At 42.9% G+C, this 20,971-nt stretch overlaps 1 protein-coding gene across 2 annotated transcripts in view; it reads right to left on the reverse strand.

The window, feature by feature from the left end:
* The window catches only part of ANKHD1 (ankyrin repeat and KH domain containing 1), a 195,995-nt gene that overhangs the window by 121,285 nt on the left and 53,739 nt on the right, over positions 1-20,971 (reverse strand). For both annotated transcript variants that reach the window (XM_075209750.1, XM_075209749.1), the window contains exons 9-10: positions 11,453-11,644; positions 6,268-6,377 (exon numbers count right to left, since the gene is read on the reverse strand). In XM_075209750.1, the coding sequence (XP_075065851.1) occupies positions 6,268-6,377; positions 11,453-11,644 (302 nt within the window). The remainder of the gene's footprint in view (positions 1-6,267; positions 6,378-11,452; positions 11,645-20,971) is intronic.

The raw sequence follows: 20,971 nt of genomic DNA on the forward strand, positions 1-20,971 counted from the left end.
CTGCGTTACCTTGGGTATAGTAGGTGGGACTGGAGTTAGGCACTTATAAACTTGTTTGTTTTCCTGACTCCTCCCCCACTATGCCCCTCCTCTGTAGCTGACTTCAGTTGTTGTAAATGCCTTCTGGAGAAAGGTCACTTCTGTATAGGCTCCTGCCTATACTTAGTTTAGCATTAGGTTTCCTGTTTTTATTTATGTTCCTTTTCAGGTGCAGCGCTGGACTCAGAGGAGTGAATAGTCCCGGGGATTTCTTCACTCTTGAGTTCCAGCGCAGGTAAGCAGCACGCTTCCCTCGCACCTCTGCCGGCAGTCTACCCCTAGAAAAAACGAGCAAAAGGGCCATTGTTTATTTTAAAGTATGCCTTTATAGGCAACTTTATGTGTGGGGCACATGTCTGTTTATTAACGGCCTTATAGACGGCCGCGGCCGCGTTTGAACAGGCGGGCGGGAGTGAAGGTGTCTCAGCCTCTTCTCCCCGCCTGCAGACTTTCCGGCAGCCTCCCCCCCTAGACAATGAGCAGCAGCGGGGGGAGAAGGACAAGCATCGCGCTCTGTAGAGGCGATGAAGTCAGTGAGACCGCACGCATCCTGGGCATGGCAGCGTGGCGGTTCTCACTTCCAGCAGCTGCAGCCATATTTTATATATAGGCTGAGTGACGGTGAGCAGAGGCGGACATGTTAGGAGAGGGGAGTACACCTCCCCCTCTCTCTCTTCCTAATGGCGCGAATGGTGGCCATCTTGGATCCGGAGCACACACATCAAGTGCATGCTGTTCCAGACTCTGCCTCTCTTCACTCGGTAATGTAGTATCATTTTTAATTCTGTTTTTAAATGATTGTCAGCCTGTTTGCCACACAGTCAGGACCTTTATTTCAGGACCCTATGACTGCTGTTTATATTATAGAATTATCATGGAAAGAAATGGGGAAAGGGGAATAGGAAAAACCGCTCCGCACAGGATAGTACCCTACCTCACTAATAGATATACTAAAACGTGGGGGGGGTGCTAAGGTCATGTATGCAAACATTTACTACAATCCAAAGGAGGAAAAAAGAATAATGACCTAAATAAGCACTCCAGGTACATATAGGTAGTGAATTAATACATATTATTTTTATTGGTATACATTAAAAAATGGTACAAACAGATATACCACACAAATAAAAAAGCGAAATATAAAAAAGAGATTATAGTGTTGAGAAATATAGAGTTTAAAAATTGTAAGTTGACCCAGTGGTGGAGCCGATCAGAGTTTATAGTATTTCCCAAAGGAAAGTCACTGATATAAAATCTTTTTGTGGGAATATGCAGCACAGATTAGTCCATAAGTGTCAAAATAAAGTAGCAGAGATTAACCGTGTTCTGCCTAATGACAGCGTATCGCTTGTATAGCTCTCAATATTTAGTATTGTATATAATATAACTGTTACATGGCAGTGTTAGCCCAGTACATTCTCCACATATAGAGATTGTATTAGATTATCATGTATCTTAGCTAATATTGGAGATTCATAAAGCACGAGCCCTATTTATTGTGTCACAAAGTAGCCAAAAGTCTAGTGGCTGGTTATCATTTGTGTACACCTATTTAGGCTGATAAATAGTGTTTCTAGGAGTAATTGGGTGACTCGTATTTAATAAATAATCTCTATGCCAATGGTCTCCTCATTAAGGCACTAGGTTGCTAATAATATGGTATTTTATTAATCTGCTATGTTAGAATGGCAAATATAATAACGCTGATAGAGTGTTTATAGAGGAATCTAGCTTAGACAAATTCTGCCTAGCAACAGCGTGTCGCCTGTATAGCTCTCAACAATTGGTATTGTGTGTAATATGAGCTATAGATGGCAGTATTTGCCTAGAATGTTTCCCACGTACAGAGATTGTAATAGTCTCTATACCATCAGTCTTCTCATCAGAGCGCTAAGTCGCTAATAGTATGTTCCCTTACGCTAATGCATAGATCTACTGTACTGGATAGCGAGTCTAATAGCGCTAGTGAAATATTTATGGAAGAATCTGTATATCAGTTTTGGATCTGTGTTAGCGGCAGAACGCCACGGTCGGCTCCACCTACTTCCGGGTCTGACGTCACACAGCGTGACGTCACCCTATAGCTCATATTACACACAATACCAATTGTTGAGAGCTATACAGGCGACACGCTGTTGCTAGGCAGAATTTGTCTAAGCTAGATTCCTCTATAAACACTCGATCAGCGTTATTATATTTGCCATTCTAACATAGCAGATTAATAAAATACCATATTATTAGCAACCTAGTGCCTTAATGAGGAGACCATTGGCATAGAGATTATTTATTAAATACGAGTCACCCAATTACTCCTAGAAACACTATTTATCAGCCTAAATAGGTGTACACAAATGATAACCAGCCACTAGACTTTTGGCTACTTTGTGACACAATAAATAGGGCTCGTGCTTTATGAATCTCCAATATTAGCTAAGATACATGATAATCTAATACAATCTCTATATGTGGAGAATGTACTGGGCTAACACTGCCATGTAACAGTTATATTATATACAATACTAAATATTGAGAGCTATACAAGCGATACGCTGTCATTAGGCAGAACATGGTTAATCTCTGCTACTTTATTTTGACACTTATGGACTAATCTGTGCTGCATATTCCCACAAAAAGATTTTATATCAGTGACTTTCCTTTGGGAAATACTATAAACTCTGATCGGCTCCACCACTGGGTCAACTTACAATTTTTAAACTCTATATTTCTCAACACTATAATCTCTTTTTTATATTTCGCTTTTTTATTTGTGTGGTATATCTGTTTGTACCATTTTTTAATGTATACCAATAAAAATAATATGTATTAATTCACTACCTATATGTACCTGGAGTGCTTATTTAGGTCATTATTCTTTTTTCCTCCTTTGGATTGTAGTAAATATATTATAGAATTACCTATTAGACAATATGGTAGTTTCCTATCCTCCGGTGACATTTTGCTTTTTGGGCAGATGTACATTAATATGGGAATACATATCTGTATAATATTCCATATGGTGACTGTGGATGGACTTTTTCCATAAGTCTGGGAAAAGGAGTTCCGTATATATACAATCCCTTTTGCTACGTATAGCCTGTGTTCCCAAGTATTGTGGTTAACTTTTATACAGTTTTCCAAATATGCGGTATGTCTGAGGAATTACCTGAGGGGTAATAAACACGGTGTTTTATATTCTCTACATTATTTATGTAGCACAAAAATAATATAGTGTTATCCCGTGGTAGGCTGGTTGGTCTGTATTGCATTGTGTATATGTGTGCGTAAACCCCAATAGACACATATATTACCTGTTTAAAAGATAGAACAGATTTATTCTGTGTCTTTTTTCTTGCTGTTGTATCAGGTTACAATAGGCGAGTCTTCCAGGAGTAGAATACTCGCTGGTTGGCATACTCACAATATATAATATATAGGGCTGCATTATTGGGTTCACAGGTGATCACTTTGAGCCTATCCAGCTCTTCGTTTATTCTACCACGCTAGAAGCGTTGGCTTATGCCTTATCTTCTAGTTTGGGGTTTTCAGTAGCTTCCTACCTTAGAACACGCTCATCTCTTTTCTACAGAGTTCCAAAATGCTCCTGGCAGAATTTCCTTTCAGTAACAGGAGTTTCTGTTTTGCAAAATAGAATACCAAGTTCTACTTGTATCTTTGGCTCTCCTAGTTCGTAGCATCTCCCATGTCTCAACAGGGAGATTCTCATCAAGGAAGGCTGCTTTCATGGCTTTGGACGTGCATAGCACCCCTTTGCCCTGATTCACCTTTCGGGTGGTGCTTAGTCACATTGTTTTTATTAGTGAGTCAGTTGTTGTTCTTGTAGAGAGGGTCAGAAAACCTGTAGAGATTCGGTCTTAAAATGCAGTGCTGCTGCATATTTGTAGCACTTATGCAATTCCCGTATCCTAATGCAGGATAGGGGTAGACCTGTGTATGGTCGGAGGGGTGTTCCTTGTGCCATACTATGGGCCAAGCTAGACCAACTTATTATTATTTTTGAGGGCCGAATGCCTTAGCAATCAATCCTTTAACAGGTAGAGTGGGCCACCTCAGGGTAATACCTTTGTGCTCTCCTGGTGAGATCATAGGGCTCTCTGAGAGGGAGCCCAGGTTCTTTTCACATGTTAACCTGTTTTCTCTATCGGCTCGCAATCTAATGACCCTCAGGTGGATTTGTCCATAGCCAAGTCGGGTCTCCCTAGAACTTAGGGGGTGTACAGTTGATTCACAGGTCCAATTTCCTCGTGGGGGTTCAAGAGTTTCTAGGAGGGGGCGCATCCCAGCTAGTCTGGTGGTCCGCCGTATGTCTCGCAAAGCAGTGTTCTACTGTTTTAGGGGACTTGTGTTGTCGTCCCTCTTTTCCCGTTTCCAGAGCGGCCTCATCTCGTAGTTTGGCTCTTTTTGTTTCCATCATCTGGTTTGACGCTGTGGCGTCGGATGGCTAACCTTTTCGGCTAAAGAATCCTTGCAGGGAGATGGTTGCTACCTTCAATTCAGCCAGAGATTCTTTCTCAGCTGTTTTCTTTGGGCTAGAAACTATATTCGATTGGTGTAAATTCCTAGAATTTCACACGTCCCACTAAGGAATCTTTTAAAAGGAGTTTTCTTTACCAGCTGGCTTTTATTGGGTCTACGCCCTTCTTCTTTCAGCGTGCAGCTTCCGTGGCTCTCTGTCTAGCTCAGCGGAAGGTTGTTTTGCTTAAGCGGTTTCTTATTACTCAGCCCACCTTTGGTTGGTTGTAGATTTCCAGGGAGTCTAGTTCTCGTCATCAGGGGGCTTGCTTTGGCCTCCGGTGACTCTCTGAATTAGTTAAGCCGTTAGCTCATGGTATGAGTGCTTCCTGGTATATATGTTGGGCTTATGTTGTTAACTCTTTATATGAGTGCTCCCTCAGATATCACTAAGTTAGTTAAGCCGTTAGCTCATGAAATAAGTGCTCCCTTGTTTATCTCTGAATGGTTTAAGCACTATATTAGTGCTTCCTTTAGAAATCGCTGAGTGGCTTAAGCTGTTGCATCAGTGTATATGGTGATCCTTTGGATATCATTAAGTGGATTGAGTTGTTAGCTCAATGCAGGCTGTTCTCTTGGACGTCACATCTCGTAGGGGATCTGGGGCAAGTGTGTATGGCTCTTCATTTTCTTTATGAGAAACTTAGTGGCGCGTTGTACGAGACATTATTGCTTATGACAATAGCGCCTGCATTCCACTGACACAGAGATTGTAGTTAATCATTCTTGTGCCTCTTTTTGTGTAACTTTTCTTCGACGGGAGATAGTTTGTGCTCTTGTTCGTGCTCTTGTTCGCACAGTTCCTGTTAGGAATTGAATGCCCATTTAGCCTCTCGAACGCTGAAGAGCGTAGGGGGGATAGGGTCTAGGTGGTCTCTTGCCACTGCATCACGACCAACATTCTATCTGTACCCCTCTGCAGGTTCGTGACTTTTACAGTGCACTTTCCAGGAGGGTTGCAGCTTTTTGTACGCCACAAAAGCGTCATTCAATGGCGCAGTTGTACAGAGTGGCATCATCTGTTTCTGCTGCATATTGTTTCTTTGTTGCATGCCTTTGCATTCACAAATGCAGGGTTTTGAACATAAAACATTGCGCACAGCCATTCCAGAGCATTACCGCCCTTGGACACAGCTTTGGTAGCTCCCCAAGGTAACGCAGTGTCGCCCAGTGGTAGGATAGAGAAAAGAGGATTTTTACTCACCGTAAAATCAATTTCTCTTACTACACTGGGGGACACTGCGCACCCTCCCTTGCTCTGAAAGTAGTGCTGTCTTTGGTGTTGCTTTCTGAATTGCTTTTTCTCTCTTTCTGACTTGGTTATACAAAACTGAAGTCAGCTACAGAGGAGGGGCATAGTGGGGGAGGAGTCAGGGAAGTTTATAAGTGCCTAACTCCAGTCCCACCTACTATACCCCAAGGTAACGCAGTGTCCCCCAGTGTAGTAAGAGAAATTGATTTTACGGTGAGTAAAAAATCTTTTTTTCAACATCCTTCTTTGTGCATATGCACCTACTACTCTTACAGCATAGAATTGTTGTCCAAGATAGTATTAACTGCAGGGGTATAGAGGCTTGAACTGTCTCATGGAAGATATTAGGCAGATTGGAGCCATTCCTTCATTTTTTTTTTGCAGTTTGTAAAAGGAGCCTTTATGTTTTATCTTTATTAAAAAGAAATATGACATAAAACCATTACCAGATCAGCCCCAGCCTGGAGCAACACTTCAGCTACATCTGTGTGTCCATTTTCACATGCATATGTTAAAGCAGTGTCTCCAGTAGCAGTCGTAGCTTGCACATTTGCTCCTTAAAAGCAAAAAAAAAAAAAAATATGATATGTAAGAACTTCATAATGCAAATCAACATTTGTGCACAAAAACCTTTAGCCCATATATAGCAGGTGTGTTTAAAAGAAGGAACAATAAACCTCAGTATAAGGAAAATACAAACTGGATTCAAACTTGGTTATTTGTAAACAAATACTCTGAAAATACCTCTTCGGGGGGAAAAAAAAAAAAAGTAAAGCAAACAGAAATAACACAAACAAGCAATAGAAGTAACTTTACCCATAAAAAAGTATACTCTGTGTAAACATTATTTACAAGTTTTTTCCAAAAAAAAAAAAAAAAACCTATATAAAATAAAAAAAAAAGTGTTCAAAAAATACATTATAGTACAAGAAAAAAAAAACCAAAAATAAAGATGCAGTGCTTGTGTTTTAGTCCCACTATTTTAAAATAATTGCCATTACTATAAAAATGGACTGAATTTTACCAATTTGATTATTGTTTATTATAATACACCATTTAATAAAGCCACATAAAACCAGTGGTATGAACAGGCATTCATGCCGTTTTTTCCCCTTTCCCATATAAGGCGTACACACCTCCTGATTGAATAGCCACAATCTCTTCTTTTGTCCCCCAGTCTTTTTTTATATTTATTAGTTTAATTGCCACAGAAACACTTTCTATCACATAATACAAGCTGCAGTTAATATTTTTCTAAAGAAATTTTTATACCTTACTTTTGATAAATCTAAATTATATATACATACATATACACACATACATGCATATACATACAGTATAGATATGAAACTTCTTGGCACTTCACTGTATATCTGATATAAACAAATGCAATTTTCATATGAAAGTCCCATATGTGCATGTGGCAGCACCACTTCAAAGAACTGGTAGGTCAGTCCAGAAATGAAAACAGGTATGACAAATAAATATGAAGTAGGCGCCTTCTTTGTATAGATATATTCAAAAATATGCGTACCAGAATGCGGATAATGAAAGGCACTTCAAGAGGTATAGATCCTCTCTCATTTCACTGACAATGCCTTGATGTGTGGGGTTGAAAGTGGCAATGGCTGCCAAATCTGGTGGACATCACATCCTAGAGCCCTCACCTTCAGTGGTGAACAGATGCCAGGCCATCCACTTTACTGTAGGCTAGGATGGTGCCATGGAGTAAGAATCATATATGTCTCCATCTCATAGCTGAACTGGATTTAAGCTGCAATTTTATGAATAGTGGGAGGGGAGGATTGCTTCCACTGTTGTGCAAACAACTGCCATGGCAGCTATAAGGATATGGTCCCACAAATACCTTTGTGGGGCCAGATGGAGAAGAGCGATGAGCGGGGATGAGGTTAGTTGCACCTTCATGACTTTTTCTGCTGGCCTAAAAATTTGTGCCCAAAACCGCTGGATTACCAGGTAGGACCAGTTGTAAATGTTGTTTCTGCGCTATTGTTACACAGCAAAAGTACAAAATAGAAAGTGTAGTATTTTTATTAACAGATATTGGATTGAGAGTGTATGTCTTAAAACTAAAGTGTTTTATTAGCAAAGAGATTTTCAGCCTATTGATTACAGGCAAAACATGTTATAGAACAATAAAATTACAATTGCTATTAAAACAGATAAATAGGAAAGAGTATATCAGGGCAGGACCAGAACACATAAAAGATATCGCCTACCTCTCCGCACTGGCGCCAGCAAAGTTGGAAGTGAGAGGGCCATAACTTATGTAGGCGGGGCGGGGTAAGGAAAGTCCTATATAAAAGCTTCAAACATTTCTAGGCGATTAGTACATTTGGACATTTTAGATAATTATAAATATGGTCCTAATGGGTTGCGGAGAGGGGTACATAAAGATCAGATTCCCACTTTTTTTGTGAGGTATGCTTAGTCATTATGGAGAGTGGCAAGATGAGTGTACCAATATGTAATGCCTCCTTTGTTGTTGCCTCTGGTCAATTTAGAATGGAGCATGGGTGCAGGTGGATTCAGCGGGTAGGCCCGACGGAGAAGGTCAGTGATCCAATGCCGCAGGTACCTGTAGAAGTCTTTTTCGAAGGAAGACCAAAGCAGTCCTGCAACTGTGTAAAGGAATACAGACCCACAGCGCCAAATAAATGTGCTAAAGAGCGAAAGATTGCGTAAAAAAACAGCCAAAGAGGTCAAAGTCGGGGATAAGTGTGGAAACGCTGGAGAGAGAAATGTTACTGGTTGGGATACGATATCTGGGGAGGATCTCAACGTCCTATACAATTCCCTAAGTGCATCCGGAATGGAGAAGGGGTGTTGGGATGGATGGGGCCTCAAGCAATCGGGGAGCCAAATCAGATCACCCAAGGGAAAGGAAGGATGGAGGGCACGCTCAAGATCAACTCAAGGCTTGTGCTGGGCGCAAAGAGCTCAATCCCGGGTCTGAGAAATAATACATGCCTCTTGGTATTTTACTAGGTTAGGTAGGGCAAGCCCACCTTGTCTTCTGGGCAGGGCCATTCGGGCAAAGGACAATTGGGAGGGGCTGCCCCTCCACATATATTTAAGCATAAGGGAATGTAGAGCGTCCATATACTTTTTTTGGGAGCAGGTATGGGATTGTTCTAAAAACATACATGAGTTTACGGAACAACATCATAGCTTATCCAAGTGGTTGATCACCTGGTGAGATGGGCAATCAATGGCGGGTAATTAATGTCGAACACGTCAGAAATGTTGGCCAGGATCTGTATTCCCCAGATAGGGCAGCGAGTGCTCTCTCCAGGCATAAATAAGATTAAGGGGGAGGGTTTCAGTTTTAGTAGTGTTTAGCTTATAGTACGATGCCTGGCTCTATTCGGCCAGAATTTGATGTAATTCGAGTAATGAGGTCTCCGGGCTGGACACAAAAAGAAGCATGTCGTCTGCAAACAGACAAAGACTAGCCAGAGCCCCGAAGGTTGAAACCCTTGCAAGCATTGGAACTGCGTATGCGCTCCACAAATGGCTAATATATACATGCGAGGAGACAAGGGGCAACCTTGCCCGGTGCCGTAAGAGATGGTAAATTTGTCAGAGAGAAAACCATTGCTAAAAACGTTGTGGGACGGGCTGCCATAGAGTGCTAGAAACGCCTTCAAAATACTGCCAGCAAAACCAAAATTTCAACAAGACTTGCTGCATATATCCATAGTGGAGCTTGTCGATCATCTTCTCTGCATACAGAGAACGCACCAACAGCTCATCCTGGCATCTTGAGAGATAGACAATACGATAAGTAAATATTGTAGAGTGAGGCTTGATAACCTATGACAAAGCCCACATGATCAGGGTAAACTAGGTCAGGTATGAAAGGATTAAGCCTGTTGGCAATCAATTTGGCATAAATGTTTCGGTCAGGATTGAGAAGTGCGATCGGCCTATAGTTACGACAATCAGCAGTGTCTTTGCCTGGTTTCGGGATCGTCACCACTTGAGGTTCCAGCATCTTTTCCGAGAACCCCCCACAGTCAGTGCCCGCATTAAATAATTCAACCAATATGGGGACAATATCCTTCTTGAAAGTAGTATAGAAGTCATTGATGTGACCATCAAGAACTGGAGCCTTACATTTTGGGAGGGCTTTTATTAAATCAATAACGTCCTGAGGATTCCAGGGTTTTTTTAGCGTTTGTAAGGCTTCAGCATTGAGGGAGGGAAGATTAAATTGGTGTAAGAAGTCGTGAAAGTGAGAAGGTGTGGGTTGTGGGACGGCTGGGTCATTTCTGAGGTTGTAGAGGTCCTCATAATACTTAGCAAAGACATTGGCTAAGTCTAGGGGGTTTGAAATCTTTAAACATTCGAGATTGGACAGATACCGAATCCTATTTCTAGCCTGTTGGCCCCTAAGCTTCCTAGCTAGCATCTGTCCTGCCTTATTGTCTGTGGTGTAGAATTTGTGTCGGAGACAAGAAACTGCAGCCTGGATACAGGCCAGAAAAAGGTTTTGAAGCTTTTGCCTAACTTGGTTCAACTCCACTTTCAGTGTCGGCAAGGGGCAGGATTTGTTGCAGGCCTCTAATGTTCATAGCTTAGTTTCAAGTTCCTGCTGAAGGAAGGAATTCTCCTTTTTCAGTCTAGAGCCCTCTTGTATTGTTGCCCCCCGCAGGCCCGTCTTGAGAGTGCAACAACATGTGAAATAGAAGTGTCTTCAGGTTTGTTAGTGTTTGTATATAGCGTGAGGGCAACCTTACATTCTAGGGTTGTGGGAAGATGCTGGGGGAGTGGATCGGACAGAGGAGGACCATACCCAGAGTAATGGGCATGATCAGACCAGGAAATTAAGAGGATGGAGACAGTTTGAGTGTTGGAGCGACCATTTGTCAGCGAGTACGAGATCTATATGAGAGTAGGTGTTGTGAACATGCGAGTAGAATGTGTAGTCTTTTGTAGCTGGGACAGATGCTCACCATGCATCATAAAGGTCAAACGATCAGCTTGCGGAAAGCCAAAGATGGGCCAGTGGTGTCTGAGGGAGGTGTCGTACCAGTAGGTTAGGTCCCATCTAAATCGAGGGTCAAGGACAAGATTAAAATCTCCCAGCAATATTAGGCTACCTTTCCCAACCTTCAGGACCTCCTGCAGAACTGCCTTGAAGGGGATCTGCAAGTAGGGTAATGGTGGTCCCATAGGGTAGGCGGGGCCCTAGATGCAAAGTGGGTCTCCTGGAGCACTGCCACATCTGCTTTATTATTAAAGAATTAAGGGCCAAATCGCCTCTTGTTCGGGGAATTAAGGCCCTGTACACTTAAAGAGAGGATCTTAACCATACAAGCTAAAAATAGGCGGTACGTAGGGTTAATCGTATCACTAGAGGAGATAGTGTGCCTAAATAAGGAGGTAAAAGAGAGAGGGAAGTGTTTGTTAATTATCCAATGCTTTATTTTTTATTTTCTTCCTCCGCTATTTGAAGGGAACTCTCAAAATCAGTCAGAAACGTAGGTATTTAGGCATCTTCTCACACTTGTTTGGTATTTTTACTTTAACGATGTAAAATCTGATTTTATGATCTCAGCAAGCTGTGAGTTTATGGGAAAAAAAAATAATACATTCAAACTATACCTGCTGTCAACAGATATCTCACTAATTCAAGATGTCCTTCCTGAGCAGCTTCCATTAGCGGTGTAGAGCAACCAAGTTCTATATCTGCCCCGGATTTTACAAGAAAGTCCGAGACCTCAGCAAAACCTCCGCAGCATGCCAGGGTCAGAGCAGTTTCTTGCGTTTCTTCAGTCTGAGCATTTATGTTGGCACCTACAAATAAAACAAAGCTATTTATCATGCTAATAAAATGACCTCCCATTAAGATTATACAAACTCTGTTTCGCCTAAAGATGTTTCACACTTTTGTAAAGCAGCTTAAAAACAAAAAAACAAAAACAAAAACGAGAGCTACAGGCATTTTTCCCCTCGACACCCTATTCAAAAGTGTGAAAAAATTAAACACATTCGGTACAAGACAAAATCCCCATAGTGAACTAAAAGCAATGCAGGAACAGTATACACCAATGTAGAACTAACATAGCCCAGAGAATAGGGCAAAAAAAAAAAAAAAAAAAAAGGATGGGAGAAAAGTCTTCACAATCTTAACACAAGAACAGCATAAGTGAATCAATGAGCGTACAGGGAGAGAGAGTGTAGTGTTCCCCAGATGGAATCATCCATTCTAGGAGACATTGCTTCACCATAAGGATGTTCCTAAGCTGCCATAGGGGATAGTACACAGCTGTGTGCAATTCCTCTCACCCATAGCTAGCATCCTTGGATACAACAATGTATAGACAGAGGACCAGGTGGCTGCCCCACATAGCTGTTTAGTTGAGGCTCTATGTTGCACCGCCCAAGAAGCACTTGCCAATTTGTTAGAGTGAGCAGAGATATTTTCTGGCACCTGCTTAATGGAAATTATGTAAGCCTGATTGGATAGCTGCCTTGATACATCTGGCAGTTGTTTGCTTAGTCACTGGCTAACCGTTCTTCCACACGTCATAAAGGACCAGAAGGGAATCAGTCTTCCCGAAAGTAGAAGTCTTGTCCAACAGATCTGTAGTGATCCAACATCAAGCAATAAAAGAAGGATCCTGGACATCCTAAGATCCTGTCTGGCGCAAAGGGATGATGATATTCTGGTTGATGGCTTAGTGCATAGCACTGCCCAAACATTATGAAAAAAAATCAGGAAAGGCAATTTACAAAAGCCCTCAACTCTGAAATCCTCCTAATAGCTGAAGAAAGACAGTCTTTCCAAGCGAGTTTGGCCGACTACAAAAAAGGAGGAAAAGCAGTAAAGCTCCCTTGGCACCACAGGAGGAAGATAAAGTAGCTCCCTGTAAAAAAAGCACCACTGGGAAAACAGCAAGCTTCCTCTGGAATATAAATACACAGGAAGAAACCTAGAACATCCTAAAACAACAAACAAAACAAAAAAAAAGGAAAAAAGAAAGGAGGAGATGAGACAGCCTGAACGCAGAGGTACGGCACCCTCAACATTCACACCAGAGTACATAGGTCTTCCAAACTAATAGTTTTTATCCAAGACAGGGTGCAGGCCTACAAGATCGCATGAACCATGCGTGTATCCCGATCCTCAGATTCAATAACTGTACATCGGGCATCTGGTTCCCGACGTCCAATTTTGCATGGAACAGGTAAAGTAAATGGCAGACTTTCCCACTGTGGACTTAAAGGTATATTTACTAAACTGCGAGCTTGAAAAAGTGGAGATGTTGCCGAAAGCAACCAATCAGTTTCTAGTTAGCAGTTATTTAGTACATTCTATACAATGACAGCTAGAATTTGATTGGATGCTATAGGCAATATCTCCACTTTTTCAGAGCTGCAGTTTAGTAAATATACCCCTTAGTCTTTGAACTGGTCTCTTAACAGCTGGGAAATAACCACTGTAGTGCCTATTTAAAACAAAGTTTGTTACAGAGTGAGGGGGAGTAAAAAGAAATTTTGCATGAAAATATATGTAGAGCAAAAGGAAGAGAGCTGAGCAAATATGCTCAAGTCCCTTGCAGGAAACTAGTCGCAGGAAGGAAAAGAAGTCTGCCAGATAGGAATATAATTGACAAGAGCTTTTCCAAGCACTGTCCAAGCTTTTGGTGGGCTTTCCAGTGTGAGGAAAAGCACATTGAGGTGCCACAAGCCCCAAACACTAGTCCTGCAATGGGTGCTGAATACATACAGCTCCACTGTGCCATGGTGTAAATAGAGGCAAAACTCTCTTAGAAGGGGCTTGCCACATGACCTGCATAGCCTTAAGATAAAATTCTGAGCTGTACCAGAGAAGGACAGGGGGTGCAAACTGAGGCCGTTGCTGCTATATACACTAAAAAGGGGGGAGGGGAAGGTCTACTTTGCCCCAGAACACGATCCCTATTAACAAAATGGACCTGCTGTTGCGAACAGAAACAATCCCTAAATTCCCACACTCCTATGGTGAACCGGAGACCATCTGGATCTGTCTCCTAACCAGGGGAATGAAGACAGGCATCTGGGAGGCTGCCTCAGTCACTGCAGCGCAAATTCCAGAACACGGGCTGGTGCTTCTGTAGCTACAGCTGTATTAGCCGCATATGTAAGTTAGAACTATAAAGAGCAGAGTGTCCAAACTGCAGAGCACTTTATTTAAACTGAAATATCCTTCCATGGAGGAACATTCCTTTGAAGAAAAAAAAAAAAAAAAACTCCTGTGCCTAGCTCTAATGTTGGCTCTATATCTACATGGATTTCTTCATGCCATCTCCCTGTTTTTTCACTGCACCACATCTAACAGAAGAAAGCAGAGCATGATTTTCTGGGTCCACAATGTTTTGGTATCTCAAATCTCTGCTTTGGTAGAAGTAAAAAACCCTGCAATGGCAGGTGTAACCTCCAGATCCTAATTCTCCTAAACCAGCATTGGAAACCCTAAAATAATTACATGTAGATATCCATACAAGTAACACTTCAATAATGTATTAAGATGCAGCAGAGTCTGCTAGGAATATATAGCATATCATTTCTACTTACAACTCAGTTACTCGCTACTTATGTGACATAAATAGTTATTAATTAGCGATTATTCTGTGTGTGTTATTAGCAAACCCAGAATTAACATCATATCTTTAAAGGGAGTATAATCTACAACTCCCCTGTTGGTGCCTCACAATCCATGATACACTTGCTCAGACTAACTTAATATTAATTTACACAAAGAGGGGATGACTGCACCAGGTAATCCATTTATCCTCCTCCAATTATATAAATCCCTCTTTCACTGGCAAAGTGTAAATACCTATAGAGGAGGGGTGCACCCGATCATAAAGTTGTTTGTAACCCAAAATTAAAGACGAAAAAAGAGAGAATGGGTGGGCCATTCTTAATGGATATAAACATATACATTTAAATTATTTTCATGTTTTTAAAATCTTTAGAATAAATCTTTATTAATTCAATTGTAAGAACAATTATCTAGTAGCGAAATATTAAAAATTCTAATTGAAACATACACTGAGATAGATCAAAAATTCTGTTAAAATAGATAATTATTTATTGTCTAGCCGCGAAGCTACTCTTGGATAATTTAACTTTGGTTAGATAAATCTTATCATATATCCAATAAAATAAATTACACACTCCAGACCTTTTCTGCTATAAAATCTGATTCCTCGGGGGCGTGGCTTGGTGGTCATATTGGCTAGTCGCAAGTTTAACCTGCTCCTCTTTGAGGGTGAAAAAATTAAACTTTAACAGAGGACTTAAGCACCTTGAGTACCCTGTGAGCCTGGCTGATGCGGATGGGTGTTCTCCCGCTCCCTCCAGGTGAGTTTACAGTGCCCGGGGAGACCGTACAAAGCACCTTCTGGCTTGGGGCCTACTGGGACTGATAGAAACAACTGCGCCTGACTCGGCACTGAGTGGTCGCGCTGAGGCCCTTCGGAGCTTCAGACAGGTAACCGAAGGCCACCGGGGATCACCTCTACACTTGGGACCACTGGATATTGATGGTGATCAGCTCCATCTCATCGCCCCAGAAAACATCCTTCTGCTACAGGGAGGAAGACTGCCGGCTCCCCAGCGAATCCGCCACTCTGCACTTACCTGTCTCCGGAAAAGACTACAGCACACGGCGGGGTAAGCTGAATACAGGCTGTGGCGCTGCTGGTGCAGAAGTTGCTCCAGCCGCGAAACCGGAAGTCACCGTCCCCCGCACTTCCGGTCGCGGGTCCCGGGCCCCCGCTGAGGATAGAGAGCCTCGATGTAGTAGGATCTATCAGGGCGATCTGCCTGTATGTGAGACTTGCACCTGTTGAGACCCAGTAGTCGGTGGATTGGTTGGTCTGCTTGTGGTTCCTGGCCCTGAGAGCTGGCGGCGAGTGAGGAGTGACAGGCCATAATAAATCACCAATACTCCGTTGGAATCTTCTTCCAGGCAGCTGGCTCCCCTGGTCAGTGTACGTCTATGTGCTTTATTTACCCACCAAGGCAGTCTTTACAGTGCCACTGATTCTTACAGCTTTAAAAGTGTCTGTCGCCACCTTGTGGTGAATCTCACCGGGTGCAGGCTCTGCTAATGTAGATCATAAAACGTATCTCCCAGTATACATCAGGCTGACGGATTAAAGAGTGCAGAGTGCCTCATCGGGTTATATCTATAGCCGGGCGCCCTGCGCACACTGGGGCGAGTTGGCTCATCCGGTTTCGGCCATGCTTCTAAAAATGGTGCATTGCCTTTCCACAAGGGCTATCTATACTGTATTGCGACTTAGCTAAATGGCTGAGTGATCCATCCACTGGGGGGAAGTGACATGTGACAAAGCAGATCACCGGTTCATAATAAATCTAAAGCTTAATCTCTGTATCTCCACTTTCCACTTGTTGACCGTGGTGCATCCATCTAATGGGCAAAGATAAGAAAAGCCAGTCTAAGCGGAAAACCGGAACATCTGTGGTTACTCCTAGACCTCAAGATCTACGCCAATATCTACATCCTACAGTCGCTCCTTCAGAACAAAATAGCCCACCATCTTTGCCTGAAGCACCTAAGGTCGCAGAAATGGCTACCCCAACTGATTCCTCATCTAGTGAATGCCCTGTGAGCACCAGTCGAGAGATTGGGGCAATTCTGCAATTAGTCAAATCTCTACCAACAAAGGCTGAGCTTCCCTCTAAGAAAGACTTTGAGTTACTGGAATACAGTCTTAGAGATACTGTCAAAAAAGAGGTCGCCACTCTACAAGCGGAGTTCTCGTCTCTCGTCTAAAATTTCCACATTAAAAAGGACTTTAAAGATGAGTCTAAGGCTCGGCATGAACTTCTCAGTGACACTGTAGCTCGGCAGGCTCAAGATTTTCTTTTGCTACAAAGTAGAGTGGATGACCTAGATAACAGGGGCCGTAGGAATAACCTGCGTATTCGTGGAATCCCTGAAGAAATACCCACACAAGATCGAATAGCCTTTCTTTCTAAAGTCTTCAATGGGATCCTTGAGCAGGATCTCTCTACAAGTATTCAATTTGATAGTGCTCACAGGGCCCTGAAACCAAGGGGCGCCCCATCTGATAGACCAAGAGACGTGATCTGTCGCTTGCACTATTACGTACAGAAGGAAGCGATTCTCCACAAATCGAGAAAGCTGGACGGCATAGAGTATGATGGAAACAGGCTTCAAATCTTTCAAGATCTCTCCTGGAATACCTTGCAGATGCATCGTATGATTAAACCTTTAACTGATGCACTACGGGCCAAGAACATTAAATATCGATGGGGATTTCCCTTTAACTTACAAGTGTCCAATAATGGAAAGACCGAGTATGTGTACCCGGATCGCCATTAGGCACAGAATCTTTGTTCTTCAAACGTTTCTTTGGCAAGTTGGAGTTCAGTTCTTGTCTAGATCGGAGGATCTTCTAACCACAAGATTTACTGTGCTTTAGTTACTAATATTTGTATTGATACTGATTTTGTTTGTTTTGAAAGTTCTTATGTTTGCTACTTTTTTTTAACTAAAAAATTTATTGCATAATAAAGTATGAATGACAAACATAAAACAACAAGCATTTTGATTGAAATAATCAGAGCAGAGTAGGTATCCAGCAATGTCACTCACAAAACAGTAAAATGTATTGCAATATAACAAGATAGTGATGGGTAAGGGGCGGAGGGGAAAGGAAGTGGGCATTGAAGGGGTGTAGGGTAGGTAAGGGGAGGGAGATGGCCGTCTCATGGGGTATACTAAGAAAAGCATGTTCACCTTCAGAAGGGAGCGCTATCAGGTCTGCATGGGAGCTCTTTAATGTAGTAATTGGGGTCGATGTTATCTGGAATTGTGTGGGGGGAGATTATTTGGAGGAAGAGAAAACTGCGGGGATCCTAGGCATAAAGCCAGGGGGCCCAAATTTGATGAAATTTGTCTTCTTTGTCTCGCAGTAGTGACGTGATTTTTTCCATGTTGGCAATGAACCATATATATGATCTAAGAGAAGAGATGCGGGGGGGGGGGGTCCGCCTGTTTCCAAAATTTAGCAATCAGGCATCAGAACATGTGAAGCAAGTTTTGCAGAGTGGGTGTCTAGGTCTTTTATAGGATAACAGAGTAGGAAGGACCATGGGTTCTTCCTAATAAGGCATTGGAGGAGGGAGGAAAAAAGTCTCGAAACCCTGTCCCAGAAGGAGGAAATAACAGGGCATGACCATCAAATGTGCACGAAGGTGCCTCGCTGACCACAATTTCTCCAGCAGTCGGGAGAAGCTGACTGGTACATCTTTGCGAGCCTGTCAGGTGTGAGATACCACCTGTAGTAAACTTTGTACGCATTTTCCTTAATTAATGTGGAGATGGAACTAGAAGCCACATTCAGCCTGATGGTCTCCCAGCATTCCTCCTCCGGGGGAGGGCCCAGATCCCTCTCCCACTCCCTCTCATGTGCGTTCCCGGAAGGCACCAATTTCTCCAGTAGAAGACTATACAAGGATGAGATCATGCCCCTTCGCAAAGGGGAAGAAAGGCAGAGAGATTCAAATTGGGAGGCTGAGTGAGGTGAATTGTCCGACAGGAGTGACAGGAGGAAGTGCCGAACCTGCAGATATTGGTAGAAAGGCGGGTGAAAGTTAGGGACTCTGGAACAGAGGGGGGTCATAGGATATAGGCCTTCCTCGCTCAAGAAGGCTTCCTGCAAATCGGAATCCCGCCCTGGTCCATAGCCGAGAGAAAGATCTGGACATTCCCGGAGGGAAGGTGGGGTTATGCCAAAGGGGTATAATGTGCAGAGGGTTAGGAAAGATAGAGAGATGGCCCTTGCAGGTCTCCCAGATCCGAGCCGCAAACTCCAGAGTTGGAAAACGTTTGGTTAGGGCCTTCCGAATAACAGAGGGAACTCCCCAGAGGCCAGACAGGCCGGGTATGGAAAGATAGGCAGCCTCCAAGTCTGCCCATGCATGAGATGCCGGAGGAGCAAATGAGGAGACCACTGAGCTAAGCTGGGCCGCCCAGTAGTAGGCCTTGAGGGTTTGCTACTTTTATAGGATGTTCTGCTAGTTACTGTCGCCAACACCCCCTTTTCTCCCCACACCGCAACAAGAATTCCGAGAGATGGGAGTGGCTCCTCCTCTCCCGTTTCCCTGGAGTGGTTTAATTGTGTGTTATCTGTTATGTCTTAATATGTCATTAGGTTTGTCTAACTATTGTTTTCTTTCCTCATGTGGTTTTCCTTCCCTAGTCCTCCTGGTAATGTCAACTCTTACAATCCTCTCATTACTCTCTAAGCTCAGGTTTACCTGGTATTTACAACTGCTGATTCAATATGCTTGTCTGTCTGACATCAGAGGTGCTCTCCCGATATATGTAGATCCCCCATGACAGCTCAACTCAAATTGGTCTCAATTAATGCTAAGGATCTTAATCTCCCTGAGAAAAGATCACGGGCATTAAAAGAAATGAGAAATATGGGAGCGGATGTAGTTTTCATCCAAGAGACACATTTTAAGCAAGGAATGGCCCCTCGGCTCTCAGATGGCTTCTATACTAATTCATATTTCAGTAATAATAGTGAGGGTAAGACTCTGGGTGTCGCTACTTTGTTCTCTAAGAGACTCCCTTTTACGAACATCCAAAAATTTTGCCTTGTTGAAGGAAGAGCACTCCTGATTAAATGTAGCTTATTCGATGTAATGTATACCTTCGTCAATTTATACTTGCCTAATCAGGGTCAACCACTGTTTATATCTCAGGTTTTCGAAAGAGTTGCAGAGCTAGCAGAGGGAACTGTGATTGTAGGAGGAGATTTCAATTGGACCCTGCAACCAGAACTTGACACCTCTAATGGTCGCTCGACATTGCGTAGATCTCAACACTGTAAGTGCTTCATGAACACCAACTGGTCGACACATGGCGCCTTCAACACCCTGGAGAAAGATTACGCTTTCTTCTCCCATCCACATAATGTTTACTAACGAATTGACTATTTGTTTCTTTCACATAGGGCCCTCCCTTACCTCTTAGCATCATCCATTGGCCAAATAACTTGGTCAGACCACGGTCCGATATCAATAACTATTCAACTCACTCCATGACCAAAAAGTGCACCTGGCGCCTTAATGAGTCTCTCCTGCAAAACACAACTTAGAGATCAATTGGCCGCAGCATTAGATGACTATATCACAGATAATGATACTCCTGAGGTGTCCAGAATTACTATCTGGGAGGCACATAAGTGTGTCATGAGGGGGAAACTCAACACGGGAGCCTAACTCGATAAGAGAGAACGTACGGCCCGACGGGATCAATTATTACAGCAGATTAGAGACGGCACATAAATCCTATGAGACCAACGACCTGTTAAATAAGCTGACTGAGACTAGGGCGGCACCTAACAAGCTATTAAATGATAAAGTCAAATTAGACTTTAGTAGGTGCCGACATCGTTTCTTCCGGTGTGGTAATAGGCCGGGCTCTATGTTAGCGATGGCCTTGCGGAAACAACGAGCAAGGGCCTATATTGCCTTGATTAAGGATGGTAAAGACAGAGACTGTAAATTGACCTCGGACATAGCCAATGCTTTCCACACTTACTATACCAAACTATATAATCTTGAGACCCAGGTTGGTTGTTCAGACGGCTCCACTCACTCAGCTCGGATCTCGACATATCTGAAGGAGGTGGGTTTTCCTACTCTTTCAAGCCCAGACAGTGACATACTGGAGTAACCCTTAACCGAGGGGGAGCTAAGGGAGGCCATCAAATCTACACCTGGGGGTAAAAGTCCGGGCCCTGATGGCCTTACCATTGCTTACTACAAGTCCTTTAAAGACAAGTTGATACCCCTAATGGTGTCGGCCTTCAATGCGATTTCCAGGGATACTTTTTTCTCCTCCCAGAGCTTGGAAGCACACATAACTGTGATCCCTAAAGAGGGAAAGGATCCCTCCCAATGTGCGAGCTATAGGCCTATCTCCTTGCTTAATGTGGATATTAAGCTGTATGCAAAACTTATTGCAAATAGATTAAAAGCGCTACTCCCAGAAATTGTTCACGCAGATCAAGTGGGTTTTGTCCCAGGTCGAGAGGCTCGGGACAACACTACCAAGGTGATAGA

This window comes from Mixophyes fleayi, chromosome 4, assembly GCF_038048845.1.
Source record: "Mixophyes fleayi isolate aMixFle1 chromosome 4, aMixFle1.hap1, whole genome shotgun sequence".
NCBI classification, from domain to species: Eukaryota; Metazoa; Chordata; class Amphibia; order Anura; family Limnodynastidae; genus Mixophyes; species Mixophyes fleayi.